This window comes from Stegostoma tigrinum, chromosome 37 (genome assembly GCF_030684315.1).
Source record: "Stegostoma tigrinum isolate sSteTig4 chromosome 37, sSteTig4.hap1, whole genome shotgun sequence".
Taxonomy (NCBI): domain Eukaryota; kingdom Metazoa; phylum Chordata; class Chondrichthyes; order Orectolobiformes; family Stegostomatidae; genus Stegostoma; species Stegostoma tigrinum.
In genome coordinates, this window is record NC_081390.1 from 10590315 (window position 1) to 10603398 (window position 13084).

Here is a 13084-nt window from a genome sequence, read left to right on the forward strand (position 1 = left end):
GTTATCAGTGGGAAAATGATCAGGGAGTGGACATCAGGGAGTACGTGGGTGACAGAGTTCAATTGGTTTGGTATGAAAATGATCATTTAAAGGGAGCTTTCAGTTAGCCAGAATTAGAAATTTATAAGTGCTGTGGTGGTGCATTGAAAGTGTCCCTACCTCTGAGCCAGTGGACCTGTGTTCAAGTCCAGCCTGCTTCAGAACTAGGTGATAATGTTGCTGAACAAATTAGTTAGGAAATATCTTAATTAATGAATGTGTTAGTTTTTATCATTCAAGATGATAAATTCACATGTTGCTCATTCAACAGTTACAATTCTTATCATTTTGCATCATGTCCATTTCCTGGATCAGACCAGTCATTTACTATGGCTTGTGTTAGACCTATAATCTGGACATTGCATGAGATCTACCAAACAGCACTGAAAGTGGGCTGGAAGCACAGCTGTTGAATTGAAATAAAGCTTGACCAACAAAAAGATTCATACCTCCCCATATGATTAAGATGAGCATTGTAATCATACTACAACATCTAGCAATGCAGAAGATCGAAATTGGGGCTTTTATATATAGAATCTTTTGGAGACAACATCACTCATGGATTGAGTATCACAAGAACAAATTTATGGTGTCACCAGTAATAAATGTGATGGAAGCTCAATTTTACAATGTGTCAATTCTCAGTTCAACCAGTATAGGATGCGGTTGGATTTTGACATTGTACAAGTAACTAAGTTTTGAATTGTTAAAATCAGTCCATTAGTAGAACTGTCTTCTCACTTGAGAATATTATGTATAATATGTATGCATATGTCCAGAATTTAAGAGATGCTTAGAAAGACACAGAAATACTTTCAAGAATAAATTTTCTGTAGTTTGTGAGTATTTAAGTACCTCATGGAAAACAATGCACTTCAGAAAATGTTGGAGATTGACTTTCTGACATTTTGTTTTAATTCTTTATAGAATATGGGTGACTTTGGCAAGGACATGTTCATTGTCCATTCCTAGCCATCCAGAAATGAAACTGTATACTGGCTCACCAAATAATTTGATCGATTGATCAATCAAATTAAACAATTTGGATGAACATCACAAGAATACAATTGGATGAGAGCATTGAGCAGTGTGCCCATGTTGTTCTTGACAGGCTGAAGATTGGGTTAAAGACGGGATCTCATCTCCACACTGATACCACGAAGCTTCTTTGTGCAAGCAAACACACAGGTCCACTGAACGTTTCCATGTGCAACTTCAAAGAGATGAGGGACAGACGGAGAACAATTACATTTACACTTGGAGTGACTTCAGCTAGTTCTAGGTACTACTGCTTTTGATATTTCAACATCACTCTATTTACATCATGGCTGATTTTAAAATCCAGTTATGAGGGACTCTTGGTCACAGTGAAGCATTATACTGAGTCAATTAATAACAAGACTTGGAGCAAGAGTCCCAGTACTACCCTGTAGAAGGTGCTGAGTTTTATGCTTTCTGGAGTGGGACTTGAATCCATAAACTACTGATTTAGATGTGAACACACTACCCATTTAAGCCACGATGGACACATCAATAAATTGGAGCATCTGCCTCTCCATCTTTTCTCCTGCCCTCATTTCTGAGAGTTGCACGATAGATTGGTCTATGCTTATGGGAAAGGTTCTGCCATTGCTTTCTGCAGGGTGGCTGACGAGTAAACACTCCGAAACTTCATGCCTACTGGCACATATTTTTGAATCAACCTGTTCAAAAGCATTACAACGTGTGTCTGGAGCAGGTGGGGTTTCAACCCAGGCTTACCAGGCTAAGAGGTAGGGTGACTACCACCGTACTAAAACAGCTTTCTACTATCAGATGTATTGGAAGGATTTATAGGCTGAAAAACAACCTATTTGCCATGTTACAAATACACATTGGATAGCAAGAAGTGACAAAGTTGATAGATGAAGGAAAAGCTATGGATATGACATACATGGGCTTCAGTAAGGTGTTTGCTAAGTTTCCCCATGGTAAGCTGATGGAGAAAGTGAAGTTGCATGGGGTTCAGGGTGTATTAGCCAGATGGATAGAGAACTGGCTAGACAACAGGAGACAGAGAGTTGCAGTGGAAGGGAGTTTCTCAAAATGGAGAACTGTAACCAGTGGTGTTCCTCAGGGATCCGTGTTGGGACTGAGATGTTATTGGGATAACATCCAATTGATTTCTATATTCTCTATAATTTAATCCTGTTTATCTGCTTGCAAAGAGGTATGCAGAAACTGCCTTAAAACTTAATGCCTGACTAGAATTAGGTACAAACTTTGTAAATCTTTATCTTCCTGCACAGGAGTATGTGGAAACTGTCTCAGATAAGATTAGGTGGGCAGCGTTTGTAAAGGTGTAAGACTTCTGAGATTCTGTAAAGAATGTAACTTCTGTTTCTGCTAAAGGGGCCAGGGCACTGACTTTTGTTCAAACCAGACACTTCGGCGACTTGAAATTACACTCTGTCACTTCGACAACTTGAAATCACCTCCTGTCATTAGCAGTCGCTTCGCGAACGATCAATACTGTATCCTTTTTTTTAATGTTTTCGAAGTAGTAATTGTCTGTGTATCATGTCATTGTCCAATGTAGTGATTGTTTCATGTAACATGCCATTGTGAGATGTAAGATTGTTTTATGGATTATGCACTCAATAAGGTATAAAAAGCAGGGACTGTCCGCTGTTTGGGAAGGATTGCTTACGAGACTCTGCACTCTGTGCCGGATTGAGTACAGTAATCCTCCACGGCTTGTACTTGCTTTGTGGACAAAAGGAGGGATTGGCAGGATTCTTTTAAAACTCACAGGGAAGCCTGAAAAAACATCCTCAGGTACACCCATCCAGAATTCCCTGTGTGTTAAAAACCTTCTCCAGGCAACCCTCCCCCCAAAACATTTGGCTATTATCAAATGCGCTGCCCATGCCTCCAATGATTCTGTAGTTACTCGGGGCAACGCTCGGGCTGATCAGGCTGCCAAACATGCTGCTGCCGATCAGGTGGTAAATCATACGCCTCCTTCGGACAAGATGGGCATGCCAGATATAGTCACCGTTCAGCACTTAGAGGGGTCGCCCTGCTTCTGAAAAAGATATTTGGAAGGCGCATGGATGTTCGCATTCTGCATTCTCAGGCCTTTGGGTTACCCCAATCGGTCAGGTGTGTGTACCTGATGCTTTGTTACCAATGCTTGTTGACTGTCTGCATTCTGACACCCACCTTGGCAAGGAGGGAATGGGTGGTATTATGCTCCGTACTTGGTGGCACCCCAGGCTGGCTGAGGCAGCCCAGACTCATACAGCGTCATGTCTCGCATGCCAGCAAAACAGTGTTGGTCGGGGGTGAGATGCTCACCAGGAAAACACCCTTGCTAGGTGGGCTGTTCGAATGCATTCAGCTGGATTTTATTGAATTACCGCGCGTAAACTGTTATAAACATTGTCTTGTCATTGTAGATGCTTTTGGTAGGTGGATAGAAGCCTTTCCAATGACAAATAACAAAGCCTCAACAGTAGTAAAATTATTATTAACGGAAATAATACCGAGGTTTGGAGTGCCTCAACAAATTAGTTCAGACAATGGCCCTCACTTTGTCAGAAAGATTAGTAAGGAACTGTGTGATGTGTTATGCATCCAACAGCAGTTCCACTGTGCCTACCACCCCTGGGCAGCAGGGGTAGTAGAAAAAGCTAATGGAACACTCAAAACGAAATTGACTAAGTTGACTTTAGAGACCAGCCTTAACTGGTTAAAGGTTTTGTCCCTAGCTTTGTACCGCATGCAGATAACACCCCACTCTACTACTGGACTCTTGGCAGCAGAAGTACTCTATGGCCAACCCAGCAGAACACCCTGGGATGCCAATACCAGCCCACCCACCCAAATTGATCTCAGTGTGATGGGAGAAGAAATGCAAAGCTATTTCAGGCAGCTAACATAATCTCTAAAGTTTTTCCATTCACAGGTAAAGTGTGCCTTTGGGCCACCTCTGCAGACACCAGGCCAAGACCTTAAGGACCAGAATTGCTCTCCGTGGTCACAGATCGGAGATTTCCTACTTGTCCAAGACTGGGATCATCCCAAGCTTGGACCAAAGTGGAAAGGACCATTTCAAGTGCGTCTTCAAACTCCGACAGCTCTTAAAGTTAAAGAGCAGAATCGCTGGATCCACCTAAGTGACTTCAAACGATGGACTTCCTCATCAGCGTGCAATTCACCATTGGACTGTGTATTATTCTGTCCATGCATGGCCAGCAGGAATATCTGTTTTATAGAACACACATCCAGCTGCATGGGAATCGGACAGCTCGTTACCTGCTAGCACGCTCTGTAGAGACATTATTTGTGGCAACACCAGGCTGGAGCCCTAGCCAGTTCTATGAAGTAGAGTATTCAGGTAAGCCTTGTTGAGGGGAGAGGGGAACTTGGACGAGAGGTGTGCAGGGTAAGTTTGTGGAATTGGTAGTTAATGGCCCCTCAGATTGTGTAGGCACTAAATCTAAGCAAAGGAAGGAAGGGGCTAACTGTACAAATCCTAACAGCTATCCGTTTTGCTTTAACGGAACTGGGATTTGTTGTGTGCATGCTCTAGTCATTAATCACCCCCATAATGTTTCCTGGCCCCATCGATGTGTAAAAAGAACTTGCACAACTAAGGGAGGGCCGTTGAACTGCCCCTGTTTAGAATCAAAGCCAATAACTGTGACCCTGCGCATACAGTAGACTTTTGGGGATTGTAATGACACCCATGTAGAAATGGATTTCCTTCCATATAAGGATCAGTCCTTCTGGAATAGCAATCAAGGAATACATGAGTCTGTTACCTGCTACCAGGCTAAGAAGGGATTCGTTTTCCTTCTTAATGGGACATTCACGACTGCCACTCCAACGTTGCTGGGGCTGTTTGCTGTTGGGACCTTTGGGCCTCTCACGGTCCCTTGTCCTCAACGAGCTCGGACTCAATGGCGAATTGTCACACAGTCCACAAACAAGGAGTTTTACGCTGAGTGGCAGGATCCGGTCACCTTGGGCTCTCCCTTGGGATACAGCTTCCTGGGAACTGTCACTTTGGGAGTCTCCTCATGGATGGTGGCCGCGAAAAAACCGAAATTATGTTCTGTGTAGACTCACCACTCTGGGAAACAGCATTAATGAAGGCATTGGAGGCAGTCAGCCAAGAATTAGCCGAACTTCAGCTCTATGCTCAGCAAACCTGGTATGCAGGAGACTATCAACTGGCCCAGCAAGGAGGAGTATGTACTATTATGGAGGACAAGTGCATTACCCATGTTACCGATGAGTCCTATACTATTACCCAGGCTATACAAGCCATACAGGGGCAGTTGGAATAGTACAGAGAGGGACCCAGACCAGGGTGGGAGGTGTTGGTTGGGATGGCTTATGGGTGGTTCTTGGGGCTTATACCTGCAACAAGAGTTAGTTATTCAAATAGCTACCATAGCTGTCTGCTGTATATTTATGGTATGCTTGAACTCTTGCTGCAGACTTGTGTTTGACAGACTAGCAGCTCCCTTCTCGGCCCCCATATAGGTTATCATGAAATGATAACAGGAGGGAATGCGATGTTATTGGGATTACATCCCATTGATTTCTATATTCTCTATAATTTAATGCTGTTTATCTGCTTTCACAGAGGTATGTAGACACTGCCTTAAAACTTCCTTCCCAACTAGAATTAGGTACAAGCTTTGTAAATCTTTATCTTCCTGCACAGGGGTATGTGGAAACTGACTCAAATAAGATTAGGTGGGAAGCGTTTGTAAAAATGTAACTTCTGTTTCTGCTAAAGGGGCCAGGGCACTGACTTTTGTTCAAACCAGACACTTTGGCGGCTTGAAATTACACTCTGTCACTTCGACAACTTGAAATCGCCTCCTGCCGTTAACAGTCACTTTGCGAACGATCAATACTGTAACCTGCTCTCTTTATGTTTTTGTTGTAGTAATTGTTTCATGTATCTTGCCATTGTGAGATGTAAAATTGTTTTATGTATTATGCACTCGATAAGATATAAAAAGCAGGGACTGTCTGCTGCTCGGGGAGAATCGCTTACAAGGCTCTGCATTCTGTGCTGGGTTGAGTACAGTGATCCTCCATGGCTTGCAATAAAGGATTTGTGTTTTTATTAATAGGTCAGTGTCTTGTTATTGCATCAAGCCCATGAGGGTCTCTGAAAATGAACCTAACAGTGCCACTGTTGTTTGTGATATACATAAATGATCTGGAGGAAGTTATAAATAGTCTGATTAACAAGTTTGCAGATGACACTAAGATTTGTGGAGTAGCAGATAGTGAAGGGGACTGTCCGAGAGTGCAGTAGAATATAGATAGATTGTAGAGCTGGGCGGAGAAATGGCAGATGGAGTTCAATCCAGGCAAATGCAAGTGATGCATTTTGGAAGATCCAATTCAAGAGCAAACTGTACGGTAAGTGGAAAAGCCCTGGGGAAAATTGATGCACAGAGAGATCTGGGTCCTCCTGTCCACTATCCCATGAAGGTGGCTACACAGGTTGATAGAGTGGTGAAGAAGGCATATGACATGCTTTCATTCATTGGATGGGATATTGAATACAAGAGTTGGGAGGCCATGTTTCAGTTGTATAGGATTTTGGTTCAACCACATTTGGAATACTGTGTACAGTTCTGGTCACCATGCTACCAAAAGGATGTGGATGCTTTGGAGATGATGCAGAGGAGGTTCACCAGGATGTTGCCTGGTATGAAGGGTGCTAGCTATGAAGAGAGGTTGAGTAGATTAGGATTATTTACATTAGAAAGACGGAGATTGAGGGGGGACCTGATTGAGGTCTACAAAATCATGAGAGGTGTAGACAGGGTGGATAACAAGAAGCTTTTTCACAGAGTGGGGGACTCAATTACTAGGGGTCACAATTTTAAGGTGAGTGGGGAAAAGTTTAATGGAGATATGTGTGGAAAGTTTGTTACGCAGAGGGTGGTGGGTGCCTGGAACGCGTTGCCAGCAGAAGAGATGGCATCATTTAAGATGTATCTAGACAGATACATGAACAGGCAGGAAGCAGAGAGATACAGATTCTTGGAAAATAAGCGACAGGTTTAGTTAAAGGATCTGGATCAGCGCAGGCTTGGAGGGCCGAAGGGCTTGATCCTGTGTTGTAACTTTCTTTGTTCTTTGTTCTTTGATCGACAAATCCTAGTGTGGGATTTCAACGTGAGACCAGTACTTGGGTTGCCACCACTGCACCAAAATCCCCCTCTTTTGATTTTGAACATTGTCACCCCTTAATTAATGATTCTTTAATAGGTTGTAAGTAGTCAGGAATGCATGTTTCAACATAATTTTTACATTCAAAGTAAAAATAAATCCTTGTGCTTTATTAATTTACACATGAAATATAAATTTCTCCTTGTATTTATCTGAATGCTATTTCATAACAATTGCTGAAAATTAATATTGTTGCACCAACAACCCCTCATTTTAAGCTGTAGAAGAAACAGACCCGAAGGTTGCTGACCTTAGATAAAGTTTATTTCTGTAAGTAGACTTATGATTAATGATGCAACAATTCCCCAGGGAGAGGTGGGAGAATGAAAACATGTTGGATTGTATGAAAGAGATGGTGGATCAGAAACTATAGCATGTGGAACATGTCCAGGATTACTGATTGGCCGTCGTGGGATACAAGGAATAACTAATTAAGTGATGGCTTGATTGTTAAACCACTCTTTACATCCCACTGTTCACACTTCAGTAGCTCTGAAGCTTATAAAAATTTGCATGCTATTGTTCTACAACAAGTTGATACTACATTTATAAATACAAAGTAGAGATGATTCAGGATCATGTGATATCACTTCAAGATTAAAGATCACCAATGGAAAAAAGAAACCACTTGTTCTGAGTTTAACTATTTACATTATATAATGTATGTACAGGACGTGAGAAGTGCCGTCTTAACCAACAAAGAGGCTACATGAATACAATCTTTGAAAATAAACTGCTAAATATTAGCACCACACAGTCAGGATTTCTACCGACACATTTTGGATTCCTATTTCTACTGACAAAACGAGGTTTACAGAACAGGCAGTAAAAGAGTTACAGAACAATTATAGCACAGAAACAAGCCAGTTGGAAAAACAGTTAGAGCTTCTCATGGCTTATTGTTCATTTAACCACTACAGATATGATGACATTTTTGATATACAAATTGTTTGGAAATACACTCCACATGATTGCCTCCAATGCAGCATTGGCAAGCAGTTTTTAGTTTACAGTCTGGTGACCAAAGAGCAATCCATTCTAGCAGGATGGTCATGACAGCACAACACTGAGGAGAAGCCATCAGACAGAATGACCGGTCAAGGAAAATAATTTGAAAATAGTTTCTCCTCCAAGGATGCTGCCAGACCTGATGATATTATCTAGCAATTTCTGTTTTCTCACATCCCATTTTATTAAAATAATTTGAGATCAGATTAGGAGTTTTGCAAATTCCTGATCCCACATCATAATATGCAGGAATGTTCACCAACAGGAAAATAACATACACACACAAGCCTTCCTACACAACAATAAACAGTCTCAGGTGTACCAGATTGGGCATGCTGTTGTTCTGGGTGGTGAGAATGACTGATTGTATAAGAGGCAATATTATAATGTGGCCTGAGAGTGTTTTTGGATTAACTGTATTTGAATATATACACCAGGAATATAACATTGCTTCATCAAATTTAGAGGCCATCAATACATTATAGTGATTAAGATATCTAATGGAGAATTCAGAAGAAACTTCCTTAACAGAAAGTAATGAGAATGTGGAACCTGTAAACATTGAGATAAATTGTACTTAAGTGAATGCCAAACAAGCAGATGTGGGAGCAGTAAGTACAGAGTTATATTGAGAGAGATAGATGAATATGAATGGAAAGGGCCTTGATTAGGACATAAATATCAAAGGCTTGTTTCTTGGGTTATACATTCTTTGCAAATCCACCTAATTCTTGAGAATGAATCCAAATGGATCCAATTCTTGATGTCATTATTTATTTTCCTTCTTTCAAGAAAGTGGAGTTGTGAGTTGATGGCCCGTTCACAGCTCCCACGCCTTTTAGTTCTGGACAATTCTGTTTCGCTCTTCTCTGTAATATGAAATGTTAAATGTGTCAAAACAATAACAAGACTGCAAAATTTACAATTTTTTAATGTTTTTGATGATCTTTAGCTTTAAGCAGAAAGAAGGCTATCGGCCAACAGTTTAAGAAGTTCACTTTGCAGTGTTGTATGTACAGAAGGATTTGAGACCCCCTATGTATCTTTTGAATTTTATGTTGAGTGAGGCAGAGACATAAGAACAAGGGGATCCTGGTTAACTTCTTGATTGCTCTGTGACCATACCTGCCTCGTGTATGGAAGATCCAGATTTCAGTTGGAGGAGGATGTGCCTCCTTTCCCTAAAATTTAAATCAGCTACTGCTTTAAACTCTGAGGATAGTAATTATTTAGAATTAACTTACGTAGTTTTGAATCAGAGCTCCCAGCACAAACCCAGAAATGAATATTTTTCACTTGTATATCTATGCAAAGGATATTCTCCCTGCAACAGTTCTGTTGTTAAGTGCAGATCAATTGAACTCCCTAGACTGAGCTTTTCCTAATCATTGATTAACAGGCCTATTGCTTTGTTTTCACCACTATATTTCTAAATTAATTATTTCAAAGGCATTGCTAATGCATTTATATCATCTTGCAGATGAGCATGCATTTAAATAGTGCCTTTAACAAGTAGAACATCCCTAGGAGCATCATAAACAGGCAGAAAGAAACTGTTGGGTGTATAACTGGGACTCAGTGTTATAATTACTCCATTTGCAACATACAGAAATTAATGTTCTCGGAGGAGACAGCTGCAAACTGCAAAATGTTCAGTACCAGTGACAGGAAAGATCTGGAGTAATTTATTGAGTTATCCGCAGTTACCTTTGTGATGAAACCACTTTACTTATTTATTCATGTGTCTTTTGCCCCCTACCACATTGGCATCAATGGTTGATCACTTGAGCATCACATTGAGATCAAATTGGTTTCAAAACTACATCACACAGGTTGATTCTAATACATGCATTGGATACAGAATCAGCTACAAAGAGTTACCCTTACACTTATTTTGGAACATGTGGTGTGCTTTCCAAACTAATAAGAGGCTCATGCTGGAAGCTACATGTATGGGTAAACAGGACCCTGTTTTATTTTAGGAAAAAGGAGTTTGTGCATACATTGTAACTATTCCTTTGGAATAAAAAGGGATCATGGAGACTGTTCAACTTTGCTGCATCCCCTGATCCATCAAAGTGTGCCTGCCTGGTCTGACAACTATGACTGACAGTTAACTGGTCATGATGCATCTCATTGCCAAAACAATTTAACTAATCATCACCCTCTTTTCATCATTTTAAAAATCGGTGCCGATCTTTATCAAGGTCTGTTTCTTGTGTCCTATGAGTGCAAGATACAATGCTTCAATTCCTTGTCACCATTCAGATATTTTCTTCCATTGAATTCAAACTCTCAAACTGACATTGAGTGAGTTAAGCACACATTCTCTGGATTAAACCAGCGTTAGGGAAGTTTTCTCAGCAGGAGGTTTCTGCCTTGAGATCACAATTGAATGTGCTCCAACCTCAGATTTATTATCAGAAGCCTGAGTGCACTGTATCAGCAACTCCTGTCACTATCTCTTTCTCTCACTAGGGTGCAGGAGAACACTATAGAGGTTGTGCTCTCCCAGCACTGGATTGCTAAATGACCTCAATTAGAATGGGTACAGCATTAATAAATGCAAAGAATTACATGGAGTGAACAGCAGAGAAGTAAATCATTTATCCTACACCAGTTTAATTGTTTCATTCCAACCTTGTCATACTCTGCTTTGTCCCATTCTCTCTGAATAATCTATTATTCCATTCTCCCTCATTTACTTATCTTGAACCCCTCTTTAATGCTTATGTGTCTCACCTGCCTCCTGTGCTAGTTAGCTTCACGTTCTAAACACACTCAGATGTCTCTCCTGAATTTCTTTCTGTGAGAAGAAAGCAGTGGATTTTCCTAGCCCCGTAATGACAGGCTTGAAAGAGGGAGACTGGGGAGCTAGAGCTCACACAACACATTCCTGCTGCAGGGATTATGTTCCCAGAAGTGTCATGGGGATTACATTGGCGGGCTGCAAATTACACTGGCCAAGGCTCCAGTTCAGATGTTAGTGCAGCTCAGCTAGCATTGTACTCCAGGTAGAGTGCACCCCATTCTCATCCAACAGCTATCAGCTTGATGTAGGCAGGGTTCCTGCAGCAAGTCCTTGGAGCCTAAGATCTTAATGGTTAGACCATAGTCATGAGGAGAAACCGCAATCCCAGCTGAGCCAGACCTCACTGAGGAACTCTCTCTTCCATTCCTGTGGACTTGACACCAAGAGAGTGCTTACGGCTTCACTTCTGTGCCATCAAGCGAGGGCACGTTAATATTGAGGTGCCCTCTGAATCCCTGCTCTACACCAACAGTGCTGACATGGACTTCTGTTAGTGCAAGTCTTTCTACTAGCAAGTGTGAAGCCAGGATCCCTATTTCACTCCAATGACGGGGAACTCAAGTCTCATGGCAAAATCTAATAATGAGTCTGGGAGGGAGAAGGAAGGGCGATGTTACACTGACACTGCTTTGCTTCTTTCAGTTAGTGTGACCACAGCTTGCTATTTTTTTTGACTATGGTCTAATACTGAGGCCCAGTCCAGACTCTCTCTCTTGTTTTAGCTTATTTCCTCAGAAACTGTCACCCCCTCCGCCCAGACCATCCACTTCCCCACCGTCCAATTCTCAATCAAGCTGCTCGGAGCTGCCGTTTGTCTAGTCCCTGCAACATGTTTCTCCAATAGGAAAGGACAAATCAACATTGCAGAGTTTAGCTTTAATGTTTTAAATACCCTGGAGATGACCTAGATGATGTAAACTGATCACTGAGAACATATTCATACTTTGGCACCACTACTATGTTGGCCACTGTCAAGCTGCTGGATTTTAGTCTATGCAGTTTGGGAGGGAGGGTGGAAAGGTAATGTTTTCTTCTTACTTTGCCCTATTACACTTATTTTCTTTCTCCAAGCTATTTAGCTATTCTGTTGCCATTTTGGGAATAGCATTTCTAAATCCGCACGTCAGCCTTTTCTGATACTTTTGGATATAGTCCGTCTTTGGTCCGACTGTTTTTTGGATCTGAAACTCCCTCCTCAAGCGAGATTTTCAAAAGAGATATCATTCAAGACGTTTACAAAACAGACACTTCAGCATCAGGAGAATATGCCTGGCAAATAGACAGCTTTGAGCATCATCGCTAAAAGCCATTCCACATCAGACGATCTACATTCTCTTCGGGACCATTTTTTCAAACACACGCTTTCAGATCAAAGCTTCTGCCTAGCAGCAAATTTTTTTTATTGTTTGTCTCCTCATATAGCAACATTTCTGTGCCAAACGACGAATATCTCTACCAAGCAGTTTCTCCAAAGCAGTCTGACCGACTCAAGTAAACTTGTAACTAATTTAATGAGTGTCTGGTCTGAGTTCTGGATTGGAAACCAAAAATAACTGGAGAGCAGCATTGCAGCTGGAGTACGTTGACAGCCATGTCAGACTAAGTGACCCATAGCCTGTGTTAAATACAGTCTTTTCATTTGCATTCTTGCTACAAGCTGCTTTTGGGTTTGCTTACTTTAGATATCTGTTCGAAAACATTTGTGGATTTTAATGATTTTTGCATAGATTGATCATTTTCTAATCAGTTCTGATATGGTGGGCAACTTGTCTTGTCCCAGACTCTGTTCAGCTGATTGTTTTCTGACCTGAAATGTAATTCATCAAGGTTTCAATCCACGCTGGACCACTTGGATTTGCCTTGTATTTAAATCTAACAAAATAAACAATGATTGTAACTGGCTGGGAGAAGCTTGCACAACAGGCTGGGAAATCTCGTGGCAAAATTTATTTTAGTAGTAATGCCAATTTTACT

General features: G+C 41.3%; 1 protein-coding gene across 2 annotated transcripts in view; it reads right to left on the reverse strand.

The window, feature by feature from the left end:
- Positions 1–7400: 7400 nt before the first annotated feature.
- The window catches only part of LOC125467424 (transmembrane protein 273-like), a 53770-nt gene continuing 48086 nt past the window's right edge, over positions 7401–13084 (reverse strand). For both annotated transcript variants that reach the window (XM_048563230.2, XM_048563231.2), the window contains exon 5: positions 7401–9167. In XM_048563230.2, the coding sequence (XP_048419187.1) occupies positions 9137–9167 (31 nt within the window). In that variant the 3' untranslated portion in view covers positions 7401–9136. The remainder of the gene's footprint in view (positions 9168–13084) is intronic.